Source organism: Salvelinus namaycush, chromosome 25, assembly GCF_016432855.1.
Source record: "Salvelinus namaycush isolate Seneca chromosome 25, SaNama_1.0, whole genome shotgun sequence".
In the NCBI taxonomy this organism is placed as follows: Eukaryota; Metazoa; Chordata; class Actinopteri; order Salmoniformes; family Salmonidae; genus Salvelinus; species Salvelinus namaycush.
In genome coordinates, this window is record NC_052331.1 from 715,007 (window position 1) to 732,761 (window position 17,755).

At 43.5% G+C, this 17,755-nt stretch overlaps 1 protein-coding gene across 3 annotated transcripts in view; it reads right to left on the bottom strand.

Annotated features, from left to right (window-relative positions):
- Positions 1-2,675: 2,675 nt before the first annotated feature.
- The window catches only part of LOC120020097 (signal peptide peptidase-like 2B), a 43,779-nt gene continuing 28,699 nt past the window's right edge, over positions 2,676-17,755 (bottom strand). The window contains exons 10-16 of one of the 3 annotated variants that reach the window (XR_005472409.1): positions 16,858-16,932; positions 16,629-16,691; positions 16,366-16,465; positions 11,118-11,195; positions 10,799-10,959; positions 6,516-6,590; positions 4,997-5,107 (exon numbers count right to left, since the gene is read on the bottom strand). Coding sequence is in view for 1 of the 3 variants with exons in the window: in XM_038963539.1 (XP_038819467.1) it covers positions 5,006-5,107; positions 10,799-10,959; positions 11,118-11,195; positions 16,366-16,465; positions 16,629-16,691; positions 16,858-16,932 (579 nt within the window). In the remaining 2 variants the exon portion in view is untranslated. Of the gene's footprint in view, positions 5,108-6,515; positions 6,591-9,876; positions 10,960-11,117; positions 11,196-16,365; positions 16,466-16,628; positions 16,692-16,857; positions 16,933-17,755 lie in introns of those variants that run through there. The other 2 variants (XM_038963539.1, XR_005472408.1) reach the window with 2 other exon arrangements.

A 17,755-nucleotide genomic window follows, 5' to 3' on the forward strand; every position in this document is an offset into this window, starting at 1 on the left:
TTTGAAAAAAGGCATGTGAAAGACTGATCATAAGGCAAAAGTTTGTGGTCTGAAGAGACAAATGTAACTCTTTGGCCTGAATGCAAAGCGCTGAGAAAACCAGGCACAGCTCACCACCTGTTGACCACCACCCCTACTGTGAAGCATGATGCTGGTGGCAGCATCATGCTATGAGGATTATTTTCAGTGGCAGGAACTGGGAGAGTGGTAAGGATAGAGGAAACATTGAATGGAGCCAAATACAGGCAAATCCTTGATGAGAACCTGCTTCAGAGTGCAAATGACCTTAGACTGGGGGGGGGGGGGGGATTTACGTTCCAACAGGACATTGACCCCAAGCATACAGCCAAAGAAACACTGGAATGGCTTGTAAAAGTCCTTGAGTGTCCCAGCCAAAGCCCAGACTTGAATACCATTGAAAATCTATGGAAAGACCAAGATTGCTGTTCACCACCGCTCCCTATCTAGCTTAACAGAGCTTGAGAACACCTGAAAGGAATAAAATCCAGACGTACAACGCTCATACAGACATACCCAAGATGACTCAAATCTGTAATCGCTGCCAAAAGGTGCTTCTACAAAGTATTGACTCAGGGGTGTGAATACTTCTGTAAATGAGATTTCTGTATTTCATTTTTAATACATGAGCAAACATGTCTACACGTTTCATTATGGGGTATTGCGTGTAGAGGGGCGGAAAGCATTTCATCCATTTAGAATTCTGCCTGTAACAACAATGTGGAATAAGTCAAGGGGTATGAATACTTTCTGAAGGCACTGTAGATCTCTATGGTCTTGACTATTGTTGTAATATCATTGTTCTGCTGAACTGCTGCTGTTCTTCCCATCCACAGCTGATAGAAATAATAAAAAGAACCATGATGACGTATGTAGCCAGCCTTGCCTGTTTGTTAAGGCTGTCGAGTCAATGTCATCTCCGAATTACTCCCCTCCTACCCTTTCCAGTCTAAAACAGAAATAGTGATTTTATTAGGATGCCCATTAGCCGATGCCAATTGCGACAGCTAGTCTTACTGGGGTCCAAGACGGTACTTTACAATTGAAATTTAAAAACATGAACATGTTTGTTTGCATCTATCAGTTACACATTTCATATCAGTACATACAAAGTAGGTCACATGGAGAGGCGTTGCTTTATTTGTTTTTTTTTAAACCAAGTTTGTTGCTGACTTGCGCTATATGAGATGGAAGTGAGTTCCATGCAATCATGGCTCTCTATAATACTGTACGTTTCCTTGAATTTGTTCTGAACCTGGGGACTGAAAAGACCCCTGGTGGGGTAAGTGTGTGTGTGTGTGTAAGTTGACTATGCAAACAATCTGGAATTTAACACATTCATGTTTCTTATAAAAACAAGAATTGATGCAGTCAGTTTTTCCTCAACTCTTAGCCAAGAGAGACTGGCATACATATGATTGATATTAACCCTCTAATTACAATTGAGCAAAATGTGCTGCTCTGTTCTGGGCCAGCTGCAGCTTAACTAGGGCCTTCTTTGCAACACTTGACCATATGACTAGACAATAATCAAGTTAAGATAAAACTTGAGCCTGCAGGACTTGCTTTGTGTGTGTTGTCAAAAAAGCAGACAGACCTCTCCCTATCTTTACAACTCTTGAATCACAATGTTTTGACCATGACATTATACAATCTAAAGGTAAAACGGACTGCGACTCTTTGTTTAGGGCTGCTGTGGTTGCGTACCCCCCCAACACACACTTTGCAACCAAAACATTTCAGTAACCCACCCGTGACAGCAAAAACGTATGTTTTAACGTTCCTTTCCTGCCATTTTGCCATGTGGCGTAGAGAAAATGTTGCCGTTTTAAAGCAAGTTTGCTGCAATTCTACACATTTTCCCATGGGGCGGAAAGAAAGATGTGCAGTTTTACAGCTAATTTCCTGTAATTCTACACATTTCCCACACCGTTCAACTGACTACCGGAAGTCAGCCTGCAGGTGCCCGGCCCGCCACAAGGAGTCGCTAGAGCGCTATGAGCCAAGTAAAAGACCCCCGGCCAAACATCCCCTAACCTGGACGACGCTGGGCCAATTGTGCACCGCCCTATGGGACTCCAGGTCACGGCCGGTTGTGACAGCCTGGGATCGAACCCGGGACTGTAGTGACGCCTCAAGTAGTGACGCCTCAGTGCCTTCGCTTCGACCCCGGGACTGTAGTGACGCCTCAGTGCCTTCGACCGCTGCGCCACTCAGGAGGCCCCATGTTTGCAGTTAATATAACTGATGATCAATGGCTCCACCCTGTCGGTATTTAGACCATGCTTACGATAAGTTTAGATAGCTGTCCGCTAAACTAATGTACCAGTCTAAGAAAGATTTAGCTGACATGGGCCAATTGAGTGACTGCTGATGCTCAACCACACTTTTTAATTGCTCCTTGTGTATTGTATTACTCTGTCAGCACTAAGTTGACACTGACTGATTTACAAAAACATGTATTATATATTTTTTATTTGTCCGAGGACCTACAAAAGGGTCGGCAGTTTAGACCATGGTCAAAAGTAGTGGACTGTACAGGAAATAGGGTACCATTTGGGATGCAGACAAAAATATTGCGCAAATGCATCGAGTAAGTCAATCGATAATTGAGACTGTTGGTAATTATTATGAGACACCCACCAAACTTCAAAATGATCACTTATCATAGTTTAATTACGAAACAAACACAGCACTCTGTCTTCATAAAGCAATATGCACAGAGACATTCAAATTGTAACCATGGATACAAGTAAGGCCAAAACCCATTTAAGACAATATTGAATATTATAACCAAATCGGTCAATCTAGGGGATTTGATTCAATCCGTATTGCTTAAGTTCAGCACTATTGTGCACTTGAAATAAAGGTAATTTCAGATTGAGCCATTATATACAGCATTTACCATGAATGCAGCGGGAACGTTGCCTTTCAATTTCAATCGTGCTATAGCGCTGGACTTTGGTGATATGGATTGAATCGAGCGCTTAAGTCTCCTTATAACGTAGTTACGTACTGGTAAGTAGTTAGTGTAATGAATTAGGTAAACAGTTTAAGTTGTAAGTACTATGTAAGAATGTTTGCCTAGCTGCCTACAATGTAATTAAACACATACATGGGTTTTACACCTACTATAAAGTGGAACCACAACATCTACTGGAAAAAGAGTGGGGACAACCTTAATTGTTGCAACCTTAAATGTATATAAAAGACAGCCTGGATCAAACCAAACCCATAGCAAGCAAAGGTAAGATAAAAAAAAAAATATATATATATATATATTTGGGAAGATTTCCCAAACAGATTAAATCTTATTCTGGATTTATAAACACTTTACATGAAGATTCTCCACAAAGCTTGCTTTTTAGTCCACTAGTAAAGTATCCCTTTATGCCCTAAATCAATAATCATTATTATCATATACCTTTGGCTGGCTGAGAATCCATGATAGCACCACATGAAAAAGGGTATGTCTGATACTTCAGTCATCTTTGATGTACAGCGGACAGGCCGTAGTGTGGCTCTTTCGTTCTTCATAGTACTTAAAGAAGAAAAAGAAAGGGAACAAGCCGACCGATTTATAATGGTGGGACACATTGGTATCATCCCAAATCGCACCCCATTTCCTATACAGTGCGCTACTTTTGACCAGGGCCCTATTTAGGGAACAGGGTGTAATTTAGAATGCACATATTGACCTTCTAGTAGTGTAGATTATAATGGCTGCCAGGCCTCCCTTAAAAAAAGAGATTCAAATGGGACTCACCTGGTTAAATAAAGAGTAAAATGTAAAAATGATTGAATGCTTTTCTGCATAGAATTGGTGGGGGAGACAAACTGAACAGGATGGTGTTGAGGGTGGGATGTTGAGCAGGGCAGGTCATGTGTATTGGATGCGACTCAGGCTGACTACATGGGAGATGCATGAACATAATCGGCTACCACATCATATGGGGTTGAACAGGGCAGAGTAGGCAATCTATAGTGATGTGACTCAATTTCAGTCACGGGGGTCTAACTCATATGGGAAGGTCCAGGGGCTGTTGGTTAGCGTAAACCTTTATTTCCAGCCTACCTCATGTCCGATTGGAATAGCCGAGTAGTGAACAAGACTTTGGCATAGTGTGTGGTGAGAAAATTAGACATACTTTTTACTTAGAGAAGTGTCTATTGTTATATGCTAGTGTTTTTCCCCCCCTGATACAATCTTGTCGACAGCTAAGAGCCGTTTGGGTGCAAACGCAGCATGCGACATCACGTTTTATCTATCTCCCGGAACTCAGCTGTGTGGAAACTTGCTGAAATGAGCACAGTGTGAGCTGTGGCAAATGCCGTTAGACGGTTAAGCCCTCGTGCTTTCTTAATCTGCACAGACAAACTAATCGCCTTTTACACACTGTTCCACGCCCCTGTTTACACACATCTGCTAACTGCCACATACACCAAGAGGTTGTAATTTCATATGAAAGCTGAGACCCAACTGTTCGTTGGGCTCTAAATCTGCACAATTGAGTGACTTAACTGCTCCGTTTTTAAGTTGTTTGAAGAATCAGGTCTCTCTTCCTTTTGGTTAGAATTTCCATGACAATGGTAACAAGGGACTAGGTCAGCGTAGGTCGAAGCTATATTGTGCTCTTTGCCTGCCTCGGTGTTGTTTAGCCTGGGTCACGTCTGGCTCATTTACCAGGACTCCCATGGCTGATCCTGCCGCCCCAAGGATATGAAGAACAGCCACTGTAGGTTGGGTGCCCTCTTTCCCTCCCTCCCGCTCATCCATTCTTCCCTTTCATCCATCCTCTTTACACACCAAGTGCACTGAAATGTTCATAATTTTTGTCCGTTACGAATGTCTAGAGTTCCATTGAGAACCTTTGTAAAAAAAGAACAGAAACTAAATGAATAGGAAATTGGCATCCTAGAAATCCTTTATTCTGATTTGCTGGCCTCTGGAAGGGGTGTGTCCTGAAGTGGGGGAGGAAGAGGGTCCTCACTCTGCTTCAGGACCTTGTAGTTCAGGATTGGTGAGGGGCTCCTCTATGGGTGGTCCTGGGGTTTGCGTACAGTTGATTGGTTGCAGAACTATGGGAGGCTGGGAGGGACAAATAGAGGAGAGATATCAGACCACTGTGGAGCTAGTGTGAGACAACAATAAGCACACGACAGTTTATGCAGAACACCAAAACATATACTGCCATTCCTCTGTCAACAAGTCAATTCTAGATCAATGGACTAAATAAAGCCTTCATTGTATTTCTTATCACAGCAATCCACTGACTGGAGGAGTGTGCTACTATAGCAAGCTTGTTAGTGCTCTAGTATCTGTGCATTAAAGATTTTCACTATGAGTAGGTGTCTCTAACGCCCAGGAACCTCTGATTCAAACTCCCATTAGACAGCTCCGCAAGAGTTATAGGTTCGTTCCTCACCAAATATGGAGTTTCGTTGAGAAACTATCTTCATTTACTCCGGTTACGGCCAGTATGTACTTCCAAAAAAGGTCTAAATAAAAATAAATAAAAAAGCAACCCAAAAAAAGCCTATTTGGCACCTCCAATCACTCATTACTGCAATGCACAGGTCGGAAGTCTACAACAGCAGAATACATTGAAGCTAACTGAAGATTTTTATTTTTTATTTTTTTTAATCGGTTTCTTGTATCTTTTTTTGGAAGTACATACTGGCCGTAATGGGAGTAAATGAAGATAGTTGCTCAGCGAAACTCCATATTTGGTGAGTAACAATCGTATTTTGACATAGCGTTTGCAGAGCTCTCTAATGGGAGTTTGAAATCGGAGATTCCTGGGTGTTAGAGAGGAGACATCTTTAAACACACTTTTTATTTATTAAGTCAGTTAAGAATTTGTTCCTATTTACAATGACGACATACCAGAAGGCAAAGGGCATCTTGCGGAGACGGGGGCTGGGATTAAAAATAAATATATATAGGACAAAACACACAACACTACATAAAGATAGACCTAAGACGACAACATAGCATGATAGCAGCACAAAACATGGTACAAACATTTGGCACAGACAACAGCACAAAGGGCAAGAAGGTACAGACAATACCTTACGCGAAGCAGCCACAACTGTCAGGAAGAGTGTCTATGATTGAGTCTTCAAATGAAGAGATGGAGATAAAACTGTCCAGTTTGAGTGTTTTGTTGCAGCTCGTTCCAGTCGCTAGCGGCAGCAAACTGAAAAGAGGAGCGGCCCAGGGATGTGTGCGCTTAGGGGGCCTTTAACAGAATGTGGCAGAACGGGTGTTGTATGTGGAGGATGAGGGCTGCAGTAGATATCTCAGATACGGGGGAATGAGGCCGAAAAGGGTTTTAAAAATAAGCATCAACCAGTGGGTCTTGCAACAGCTATACAGAGATGACCAGTTTACAGAGAAGTATCGAGTGCAGTGTGATGTGTCCTATCAGGAGCATTTGTGGCAAATCTGATGGCCGAATGGTAAAGAACATCTTGCCGCTCGAGAGCACCCTTACCTGCCGATCTATAAATGATGTCGCCATAATCTAGCATGGGTAGGATGGTCATCTGAATCAGGGTTAGTTTGGCAGCTGTGGTAAAAGAGGAGAGATTACTATAAAGGCAACCAAGTCTAGATTTAATCTTAGCCTACAGCTTTGATATGTTTTGAGAAGGTACCGTCTAGCCATACTCCCAAGTACTTGTATGAAGTGACTACCTCAAGCTCTACACCCTCAGAGGTAGTAATAACACCTGTGGGAGGAGGGCATTCTTCTTACCAAACCACATGACCTTTGTTTTGGAGGTGTTCAGAACAAGGTTAAGGGCAGAGAAAGCTTGTTGGACAATAAGAAAGCTGTGTTGTGGAGCGTTTAACACAAAATCCGGGGAGGGGCCAGCTGAGTATAAGACAGAATCATCAGCATATAAATGAATGAGAGAGCTTCCTACTGTCTGAGCTAGGTTGTTGATGTAAATTGAGAAGAGCGTGGGGCCTAGGATCAAGCCTTGGGGTACTCCCTTGCTGACAGGCAGACAGCAGATTTTCTGACTTTATACACTGCACTCTGGGGTAGTTAGCAAACCAGGCCAAAGACTCCTCAGAGACACCAATACTCTTTAGCTGGCCCACAAGAATGGAATGGTCTACCGTATCAAAAGCTTTGGCCAAGTCAATAAAAATTGCAGCACAACATTGCTTAGAATCAAGGGCAATGGTGACATCATTGAGGACCTTTAAGGTTGCAGTGACACATCCATAACCTGAGCGGAAACCAGATTGCATACCCGAGAGAATATTCTAGATATCAAGAAAGCCAGTCAGTTGATTATTGAGAAGTTTTTCCAACACTTGATAAACAGGGCAAAATAGAAATAGGCCTATAACAGTTAGGATTATCTTGATCTCCCCTTTAAATAAAGGACACACCGTGGCTGCCTTCCAAGCAATGGGAGCGAGAGACAGGTTAAAAAGGTCAGAGATTGGCTTGGCGGTGATAGGGGCAGCAACCTTAAAGAAGAAAGGGTCTAAACCAGATGTTTTTTTTGGGGTCAAGTTTAAGGAGCTCCTTTAGCACCCCGCCTGCAGGGAGAAACATTGTAGCGGGGCAGGGGAAAGAGGGGAGATGAGGAAATGTTGGATGGGCAAGGAGGCATGGCAGAGTCAAATAGGAATCCTGACTTAATGAAGTGGTGATGAAAGAGCTCGGCCATGTGCTCCTTGTCTGTAACAACCACATTGTCAACATTAAGGGACATGGGCAGCTGTGAGGAGGGTTTATTCTCCAGGTCTTTAACCGTTTTCCAGAACTTCTTGGGGTTAGACCCATAGAGAGAACTGCTCCTTAAAGTAACTAATTTTGGCCTTCCGGATAGCTTGAGTGCACTTTTCTAGTTTGCCTGAACGAGAGCCAGTCAGCCCGAGTATGCGTGGGCCGAGCGATTTGCCAAATAGCATTCTTGAGGTGGAGTGTAACTCTACCAGATCACGGTCGAACCAGGGGCTGAACCTGTTTTAATTCTAATTTTCTTTATGGGCGCATATTTGTTAACGATACCCCTGGGGGAAGAAAAAAAAAATCCAAGCGTCTTCGACAGAGGGGATCAAGCTGATTCTATACCAATTTACAGAGGCCAGCTCATGAAGGAAGGCTTGCTCATTAAAGTTTTTTAGCAAGCGTCTATGACAAGTCGTTTCACTGAGCAGCCATTACAAACACAGGCTGTAAAACAGTGATCACTAAGGTCATTACAGAAAACACCAGACCGATACCTATCATGATTATTTGTAAGGATGACATCAAGGAGAGTAGCCTTTTCGGGGTATTTGGAGTCATACCTTGTAGGATTGGTAATAATCTGAGAAAGATTTAGGGAGTCCCATTGCTTTAGGACTTGGTCAGGTGGTTTAAGCACGGCCCAGTTTAGGTCACCTAGCAGGACAAATTCAGACAGTGTAAGGGCATTTAGGGTACAGGCCGGTGCTGATGGTGGACGATAACACCCAGCAAGTCAACAAAGAGCTATTTGAAAGCTTAACGTCTAAAACCAGCAAATGAAATGGTTTGGGGATCGACTTTGTGGAGACAACCGAGCACAAAAGGTATTCCTTGGTAAAGATTGCCACTCCACCACCTTTGGAAGATCTGTCTTGCCAAAAAAGGTTAACATTAGTGTTCAAAACACTATTTTTTAACCACGTCTCATTAATGACCAACACATCTGGATTGCAGCAGTGAACTCACACTTTCAATTGATACATTTTAGGTAAAAAGCTTCTAGGTGTTAACGTGCAGAAAACCTAGGCTTTTACGAGAGCAGAAATCAGTGAAGCAGAGCACAAGTCAGAATTGGGGCTAGCAACAGACGGGCCAGGGTGTACATGCGCATTTCCAGAAAAAAAACAGCAGTAATACAATTAGGGCACGGCTGAGGACAGGGAGAGCTCTGCAGTGTTGACTTAGAACATTTGAATGTTCATTAGATGGCAACAAGATCGTATTGTAAAGCAATTTCATCAGGTAACATGAATACAAAGCCGGCGAGAGGTGGTTAGCATAGGATGGGAGGCCAAAAGTCGAGGGAGGCCAACCAATGGAGCAAGGCTGTCCAAACCTGTTCCTGGAGAGCGACCCTCCTGTAGGTTTTCAACCCCAGTTGTAACTAACCTGATTCAGCTTATCAACCAGCTAATTATTAGTCAGGTGCGCTAGATTAGGGTTGGCGCGAAAACCTACAGGATGGTAGCTCTCCAGGAGGAGGGTTGGACAGCCCTGCAATAGAGAGTCAGAGTCCCGAGTGTGGGAACACACAGATTGTCCCACAGTTGGGTAAACAAGCAAGTTCATAGTCAACATAGCACACAGGAGTCATGAGGCAAATATCATAAAGCACAAGAGAAAAATATAACAACTTGGGGCTAGCCATTGTAAGTTCAGAGTCACTGGCCCCAACAGTGCATGTGTGCTGGAGGTGATCGAAAGCTCGAGAGAGAAGGGGGAGTGTGGCGGGGGTACCTGTACCAGACAGGGGGAGACAGGCCAGGGAGACGGCGAACAGATTTCCAGGTGGAATCCAAGCAGCAGTGCAGCAGGCAATGGGAGTAGGTGAGAGAAGTTTGAGAAGTTTTTTTTCTCTGCACAGATGGAAGGGGCTTCAAAGGCCTCATTTGGGGGGGGGGGGGGGCTGTGAAACTCTCCCGCCATTGTTAGGCCGAGAGTTCACATCTCTCACTTTGCACTTCAGTGCTAATTTCAGTCAGATTCTTTCCTAGCAGCTTGATAGCCTTAATTATTAAGCTTTATATAACAAAATTACCTAGAGACAGTATTTTACTGTTTGGCTTCAGAAAGGAGGTTCAGACTGAATATTACTCACTCAGTTTTGTGTTGGATGGTATTTCCAGGTTCCGCTGTGTTTCTTCTGAAGGTTTTGGCTTGTTAGAAGTTTGTTTTTCTTGATAGTCCTTGGTGGTAATAGTCCATTCAGGTAATTTTATCCAAAATCAAGGTTTTAGGTATGGAATTGTGAATTGTAATAAAGGTTTTGATGTTAGTATCCTATAATAAGTCCTTGCAAATTTTTGTTTGACTTTTATCTACATTTATTAAACTCTAATTCTATGTTTTTGCAGAAGAACTCAGGAGCCCATGCTCTCTGTGTGTCTCCGTCTCGCTCCCTGACCACAGATAGTGGGGCAGCTTGTTAGCAGTACATTGTTGGCTGTACATTGAGCGATAGATCTGACACACAGAGGTGGAGGAAACATTAAGAGGAAAGCAAGAGCTTTAAGAGCACCTTGTGATACAAAACCCAGTAGCTTCTAGAAACATGTTCACAGTGTGCAGTTCAGAGAAAAAGGGGTGAGATACAAAGTACAGTACACTCCCTTGTCACCGCCAGATACTATGCGTTGTCAACTACCTATCAAATGGTGTTTAATGACCCAAAACCCTATAACGCATTGTGTCTATTCCAACACCACGGCATTACAATCTACTGTAAGACAATCTGACTGGTATCTAGCAGCAGAAGACTATAATTATACTAGTAAAGAATAAAGGCAAGCCCAGATCAGATATCGGCAGCGACATTCATAGACACCTGATAGCAAAGAACCCACAGTAAAATGACAGTATGGGTTGGGAGGGCAGAGCAGGGGGAACAAAGAAACCGATATCTAGTTTTCAGGGCTACAGTACTCAACAGTGAACCTAGAATTTAAAGTTTGGTACATAACACTAGACATGTTCCTGTCCATAGGCGGCGGCGGCGACACTCATATCAAACTGGTAATCACCACAAATCCACTTCCTGTCCAGAATAAGGGCAGCTCTTTGCGCCACAGCGCCACCGCCAGGCTGGAGAGGAGGGTGCAAGGCACCAGGTACAACAGGGCCGGCTGACCCATCTGCATCAGTGCCAGAGCTACAAAGGTGATGAGCAGCCCGATACCATAACCTGGAGAGCGGGAGCAAGGGAGAGGGTGAAAGAGGTAGAGGAAGCGTGAATCAGGTGTGTTACTGCTTGGTTGGAACAAATATTGTCCGGTATAGACTACAAACAAAGTCGATTTGACTATCAAAAAGATTATGCAAATCAAAATGTGTTGGTCTTACCGATAGTGCAGGCCAGGAAATAGAACCGTGAGGACTGCATGAGGATGTCAAACCTATGACAGTAGGCTACCAGCAGACCTGACACACACAGAGAGTGAGGCAGAGAGCGAGAGACCATGTCAGCTAAGCCGGGACGAGTTCAGATAGCAGCTTTATCTCGCCACAGAAAGATGCTGTATGATATAGGTCCAGGTCAGGGAGAATTCCTGGCCCTAAAGGAGATTTAGATTAGGCACTATGGGTGTTACCTGGTACTAAGACAGGATACAAGAGTAGAGTAAATCAAATTGTATTTGCCACATGCTTCATAACCAACGGTGTAGACTAACAGTGAATTGTTTACTAACGGGCCCTTCCCAACAATGCAGGGAGAATTTTTTTTTATATAATAATAATAATAATAATAATAATAATACGAGGAATAAATACAATGACTAACGATAACTTGGCTATATACAGTGCATTCGGAAAGTATTCAGAGCGCTTGATTTTTTCCACATTTTGTCACGTTACAACCTCATTGTTAAATGGATTCAATACTCCCCGCCCTCATCAATTTACACACAATACCCCATAATGACGACAAAGCAAAAACGGATATATCACATTTACATAATTATTCAGGCAGTTTACTCAGTAATTTGTTGAAGCACATTTGGCAGCGATTACAGCCTCGAGTCTTCTTGGCTAACATCTTGGCACACCTGTATTTGGGGAGTTTCTAGCATTCTTCTTTACAGATCCTCTCAAGCTCTGTCAGGTTGGATGGGGAGTGTAGCTACACAGCTATTTTCAGGTCTCTCCAGAGATGTTCGATCGGGTTCAAGTCCGGGCTCTGGCTGGGCCACTCAAGGATTCAGAGACTTGTCCTGAAGCCACTGCTACGTTGTCTTGGCGGTGTGCTTAGGGTCGTTGTCCTGTTGGAAGGTAAACCTTCGTCCCAGTCTGAGGTCCTGAGCGCTCTGGAGTAGGTTTTCATCAAGGATCTCTGTACTTTGCTTCATTCATCTTTCCCTCGATCCTGACTAGTCTGCAAGTCCCTGCCACTGAAAAACATCCCCAGAGCATGATGCTGCCACCACCATGCTTCACCGTAGGGATGGTGCCAGGTTTCCTCCAGACGTGACACTTGGCATTCAAGCCAAAGAGTTCAAGCTTGTTTCTCATGGTCTGAGAGTCTTTAGGTGCCTTTTGGCAAACTTTAGGTGCATTTTGGCAAACTCCAAGCGGTCTGTCATGTGCCTTTTGCTGAGGAGTGGCTTCCATCTGGCCACTCTACGATGAAGGCCTGATTGATGGAGTGCTGCAGAGATGGTTGTCCTTCTGATTCTCCCATCTCCACAGAGGAACTCTGGAGCTCTGTCAGAGTGACCATCGGGTTCTTGGTCACCTCCCTGACCAAGGCCCTTCTACCCCTATTGCTTGGGTTTGGCTGTTTGGCTGGGCAGCCAGCTCTAGGAAGAGTCTTGGTGGTTCCGAACTTCTTCCAAATAAGAATGATGGAGGCTGGGGTGTTCTTGGGGACCTTCAGTGCTGCAGAACATTTTTGGTACCCTTCCCCAGATCTGTGCCTTGACACAATACTGTCTTGGAGCTCTACGGACAATTGCTTCGACCTCATGGCTTGGTTTTTGCGCTGACATGCACTGTAAACTGTGGGGCCTTATATAGACAGGCGTGTGCCTTTCCAAATCATGTCCAATCAATTGAATTTACCATAGGTGGACTCCAAGTTGTAGAAACATCTCAAGGATGATCAATGGAAACAGGATACACCTGAGCTCAATTTTGAGTCTCATAGCAAAGGGTCTGAATACTTAGGTAAATCTGCATTTTATTTTTAATAAATTTGCTAACATTTCTAAAAACCTGTTTTTGCTTTGTCATTATTGTGTGTAGATTGAGGACATTTTTGTAACGTAACAAATGTGGAAAAAGTCTGAATTGGGGTCTGGGGGTCTGAATTGATGTGCAGGGTTACAAGGTAATTGAGGTAGAGACAGTATGTATACTGAACAAAAATATAAAAACGCAACATGCAACAATTTCATAGATTTTACTGAGTTACAGATCATATGAGGAAATCAGTCAATTGAAATAAATGTATTAGGCCTTAATCTATGGATTTCACATGCCTGGGAACACAGATATGCATCTGTTAGTCATAGTTACCTTAAAATGGACCTCGCAATGGGCCTCAGGATCCCATCACGGTATTTTTGTGCATTCAAATTGCCATTGATAAAATGCAATTGTGTTCGTTAACAGTAGCTTATGCCTGCCCATGCCATCATGGAGCACTCTGTTCATGTCATTGACATCAACAAACCGCTCACCCACACGACACCATACACTTGGTGTGCGGTTGTGAGGCAAGATGGATGTACTGCCAAATTCTTTAAAATGACGTTGGGGGTGGATTATGGTAAAGAAATTAACATTCAATGCTCTGGTGGACATTCCTGCAGTCAGCATGCCAATTGCACACCTGTGGCATTGTGTTGTGTGCATTTTAGAGTGTCCTTTTATTGTCCCCAGCACAAGGTGCACCTGTGTAATGATAATGCTGTTAAGTCAGCTTCTTGATATGCCACACCTGTCACGTGGATGAATAATGCTCACTAACAAGGATGTAAACAAATTTGAGCACAAAATGAAAGAAACAAGCTTTTAGTGCATATGGAACATTTCTGGAATGTTTTATTTCAGCTCATGAAACATGGGACCAACACTTTACATGTTATGTTTATACTTTTGTTCAGTGTACATATAGGTAGGGGTAAAGTGACTAGGCTAGACTAGGATAGATAATAAGCAGTAGCAGCAGCGTATGTGATGAGTCAAAGGAGTTAGTGCAGGGGGAGGGGGACGTGTCAATGTAAATAGTCCGGGTGGCCATTTGATTAATTGTTCAGCAGTCTTAATGGCTTCGGGGTAGAAGCTGTTAAGGAGGCTTTCGGTCCTAGAGTTGGCGCTCCGGTACCAGTTGCCGTGCAGTAGCAGAGAGAACAGTCTATAACTTGGGTGACTGGAGTTTTTGACAATTTTTGGGGTCTTCCTCTGACACCGCCTAGTGTATAGGTCCTGGTTGGTAGGAAGCTTGGCCCCAGTGATGTACTGGGCCGTACGCACTACCCTCTAACGCCTTACGGTCAGATGCCGAGCAGTTGCCACACCAGGTGGTGATGCAACCGGTCAGGATGCTCTCGATGGTGCAGCTGTAAAACTTTTTGAGGATCTGGGGACCCATGACAAATCTTTTCAGTGTACTGAGGGGGAAAAAGTGTTGTCGTGCCCTGTTCATGACTGTCTTGGTGTGTTTGGACCATGATAGTTCATTGGTGATGTGGACACCAAGGAACTTTTAAACTATACCTGCTCCACTACAGCCCCGTCAATGTTAATTGTGGCCTGTTCTGCCCGCCCTTTCCTGTAGTCCACAATCAGCTCCTTTGTCTTGCTCACATTGAGGGAGAGGTTGTTGTCCTCACACCACACTGCCAGGTCTCTGACCTCCTCCCTACAGGCTGTCTCATCATTGTCGGTGACCAGGCCTACCACTGTTGTCTCGTCAGCAAACTTGATGGTGTTGGAGTCATGTTTGGCCACACAGTCGTGGGTGAATAGGGAGTACAGGAGGGAACTAAGCACGCACATCTGAGGGGGCCCAGTGTTGAGGATCAGCATGGCAGATGTGTTGTTGCCTACACTTATCACCTGGGGGCGACCCTCAACGCCTTGATGATAGTGTTGGAGTCGTGTGCGGCCACGCAGTTGTGGGTTAACAGAGAATACAGGAGGGGACTAAGGACACACCCCTGAGGGGCCCCCAAGTTGAGTGTCAGCGTGGCGGATGTGTTGTTGCCTACCCTCAACACCTGGGGGCAGCCCATCAGGAGGTCTAGGATCCAGTTGCAGAGTAAGGTGTTCAGTCCCAGGGTCCTGAGATTAGTGTTGAGCTTGTACGGGATTATGGTGTTGAACGTTGAGCTGTAGTTGTGGGAGCTACGCATTATATATAAATATAAATAGGTGTAGTTGCCATGCTGAAGTAGCAAGGACATGCACATTAAAAGAAGATGACACCCAGGCCATACTCCATTTCTGAAAGGGTAACATGCCAAAGAGTACATTAACCAAGGCCATACGTACATACTATGGTCAGAAGGATACAGGAAGGAGGATGGTAGCAAAATGACTGATGACCAACAGGTGAAACATAGGCATGCAATGCATGCATTATTTTTAGGACGTGAAAAGGGTCCCGCCACCATTATAACCTATACAGCTGTCAGGTGTGGGCGTTAACAAGCTCTGAGATGAAAAGATAATAATGGAGAAAGGTCAAGGGAAGCTATTTTCATATAGAGGGAGGGGACTCTATACGTTATGCAAAGACAGAATCCTATAACGGCAGGACTCTGTAATATGAGAATTTAGTCTCTTTCCATGGAGGGGCTCGGCTCTGGTACGTTTGTGATAGGGTCCTTCCATGGAAGGGCTCGGCTTTACTACTTTGTATTAAAGTCTATATTGAATTCACAAGTTCTTGTAAGAGTGTTATATTTGAGACAATTTTCCACGACATAGTCAATGAACAACATTCCTCTTATCCAGGTGGAACAGGGCAGTCTGGAGTGTAATAGAGATTGCGACATCTGTGGATCTGTTGGGGCGGTAGGCGAATTGGAGTGGGTCCAGGGTGTCTGGGATGGTGGTGTTGATGTGAGCCATGACCAGCCTTTCAAAGCCTTTCATGGCTACATATGTGAGTGCTGATGGATTCTGGGTTCTGACTCCTAAACTTGGAATAGTGTTAATTATCAGGTATCCTATTGAAATATTGAGTGCTATAGTCTAGGGTCAACACCAGAAGTTAATGGTTATCTGTAGGAGGAATGTATATGGTGGAGGGCAATCACATGTGGCAGGGACTGATAAGAGTGGAGAGATGTGGTTTAGTGAGGAAGGGGGCCGAGGTCAGGTCAGGTCACGTTAAGGGAGAAGGAACAGTTTATGGCCCGCATCACTTAATTTCCTGCCCAGCAATAAAGATGTAATGTTGAGAGAGAAGGAGGACAAAACCCAAATTGGGATATATATATATAAACCACTGGTGGAACCATGTCTTTGTCTTATGCAGCTGTGTGACCCAATGGGTGAATAAACTTAGTCATTTAGACAGGTTACCTTGGCGGTCTGCTTGAAACATGTAGGTAGAGGGCAGAGTATAGAACAATAATGTTACCTGGTACTAAGATGTCTCCAAATCCCAGCAGAGAGAAAGGCCTGTCACACAGAGCCAGGGGGGAGGAGTTGAGGCGGGGCACTTTAAGCACCATAGGAAGCTGGAGAAAGGACAGGAAGGACAGCGAGCATAGATTAGTACATTATTTCTTACTTCTATTACTACATCGGTTCAAGTGAAAAAACAACTCTTGTGACACCAAATCAACAACAAAACATATAAAACCAATTGATTGACCGATTGATTAATGATGCCAACTGTACCTTCTCATGTGTGGAGGAGTCAGAGGGACCAGCCGCAACCTCCCCCATTATACTCTCACCACTCTGAAGAGAGAAACACAGGAAACATGGTAGTGGCTTAATGTATGGTACATTTATCTAGCAAGTTATAGTTCTTTAAGTTCTTCCTGTAACAAAAAGCGTTTTAGAATGAAAATGTATCATTATTTCTTAATGAAAAGTTGGGCTCAACCATGAATGACTGACGTACCTTGGTAAAGAGAGGTGTGATAAATACAAAGAAAATATCGTAGACAAATAGGGTCACCAACAGCATGGTGCAGGCCTGGAAGAAAGAACATGGAAGAAGACATTACTATGACTGTCTTTTCATGCCCATGGTTAGATACACAGGCCATTGAGTGTCATAGGTGTGGTTAGGAAAGTCCTGGTCATTAACACACATGCATGATCATCAGTACAACTCGTGACCCTAGTTAGTTATTAAATGTGGTCAGTACCATAGACATAAAATCACTTTAAAAATTGTCCCAAGACAATCCACGACAGACCGATCGACTTTCTTGGATACGGACTTAAGCCTGTTTTAACATAATTGTATAATTAGCCTAGCAGTAGTAATTGTGTTATGGGTTAGATGGAATGATCTGTGTGCATTGTATTTGGGCAGAGAGAAAGTACAAAGGCCTGTCTCTGAGGGCAAGGTTTGAATAAGAGCCAAGTGTCTGGCGATAGAGCTGATAGAACAGTATTTACAATCTAGAACCGTGTCTTATACCATTATATATTCTTAAGATAAATATATAGCACATTACATACACATACCAATCCAAGGTTTGGACACACCTACTTATTTATTATTATTTTTTATTTTATTTTATACATTGTAACATAATAGTGAAGACATCAAAACTATGAAATAACACATATGGAATCATCTAGTAACCAGAAGTGTTAAACCAATCAAAAAAAAATATATATTTGAGATTCTTCAAAGTAGGCACCCTTTCCCTTGACAGCTTTGCACACTTTTGGCATTCTCTCAACCAGCTTCATGAGTTAGTCGCCTGGAATGCATTTAAATTAAAAAAAGGTGTGCCTTGTTAGAAGTTAATCTGTGGAATTTCTTTCCTTCTTATTGCGTTTGA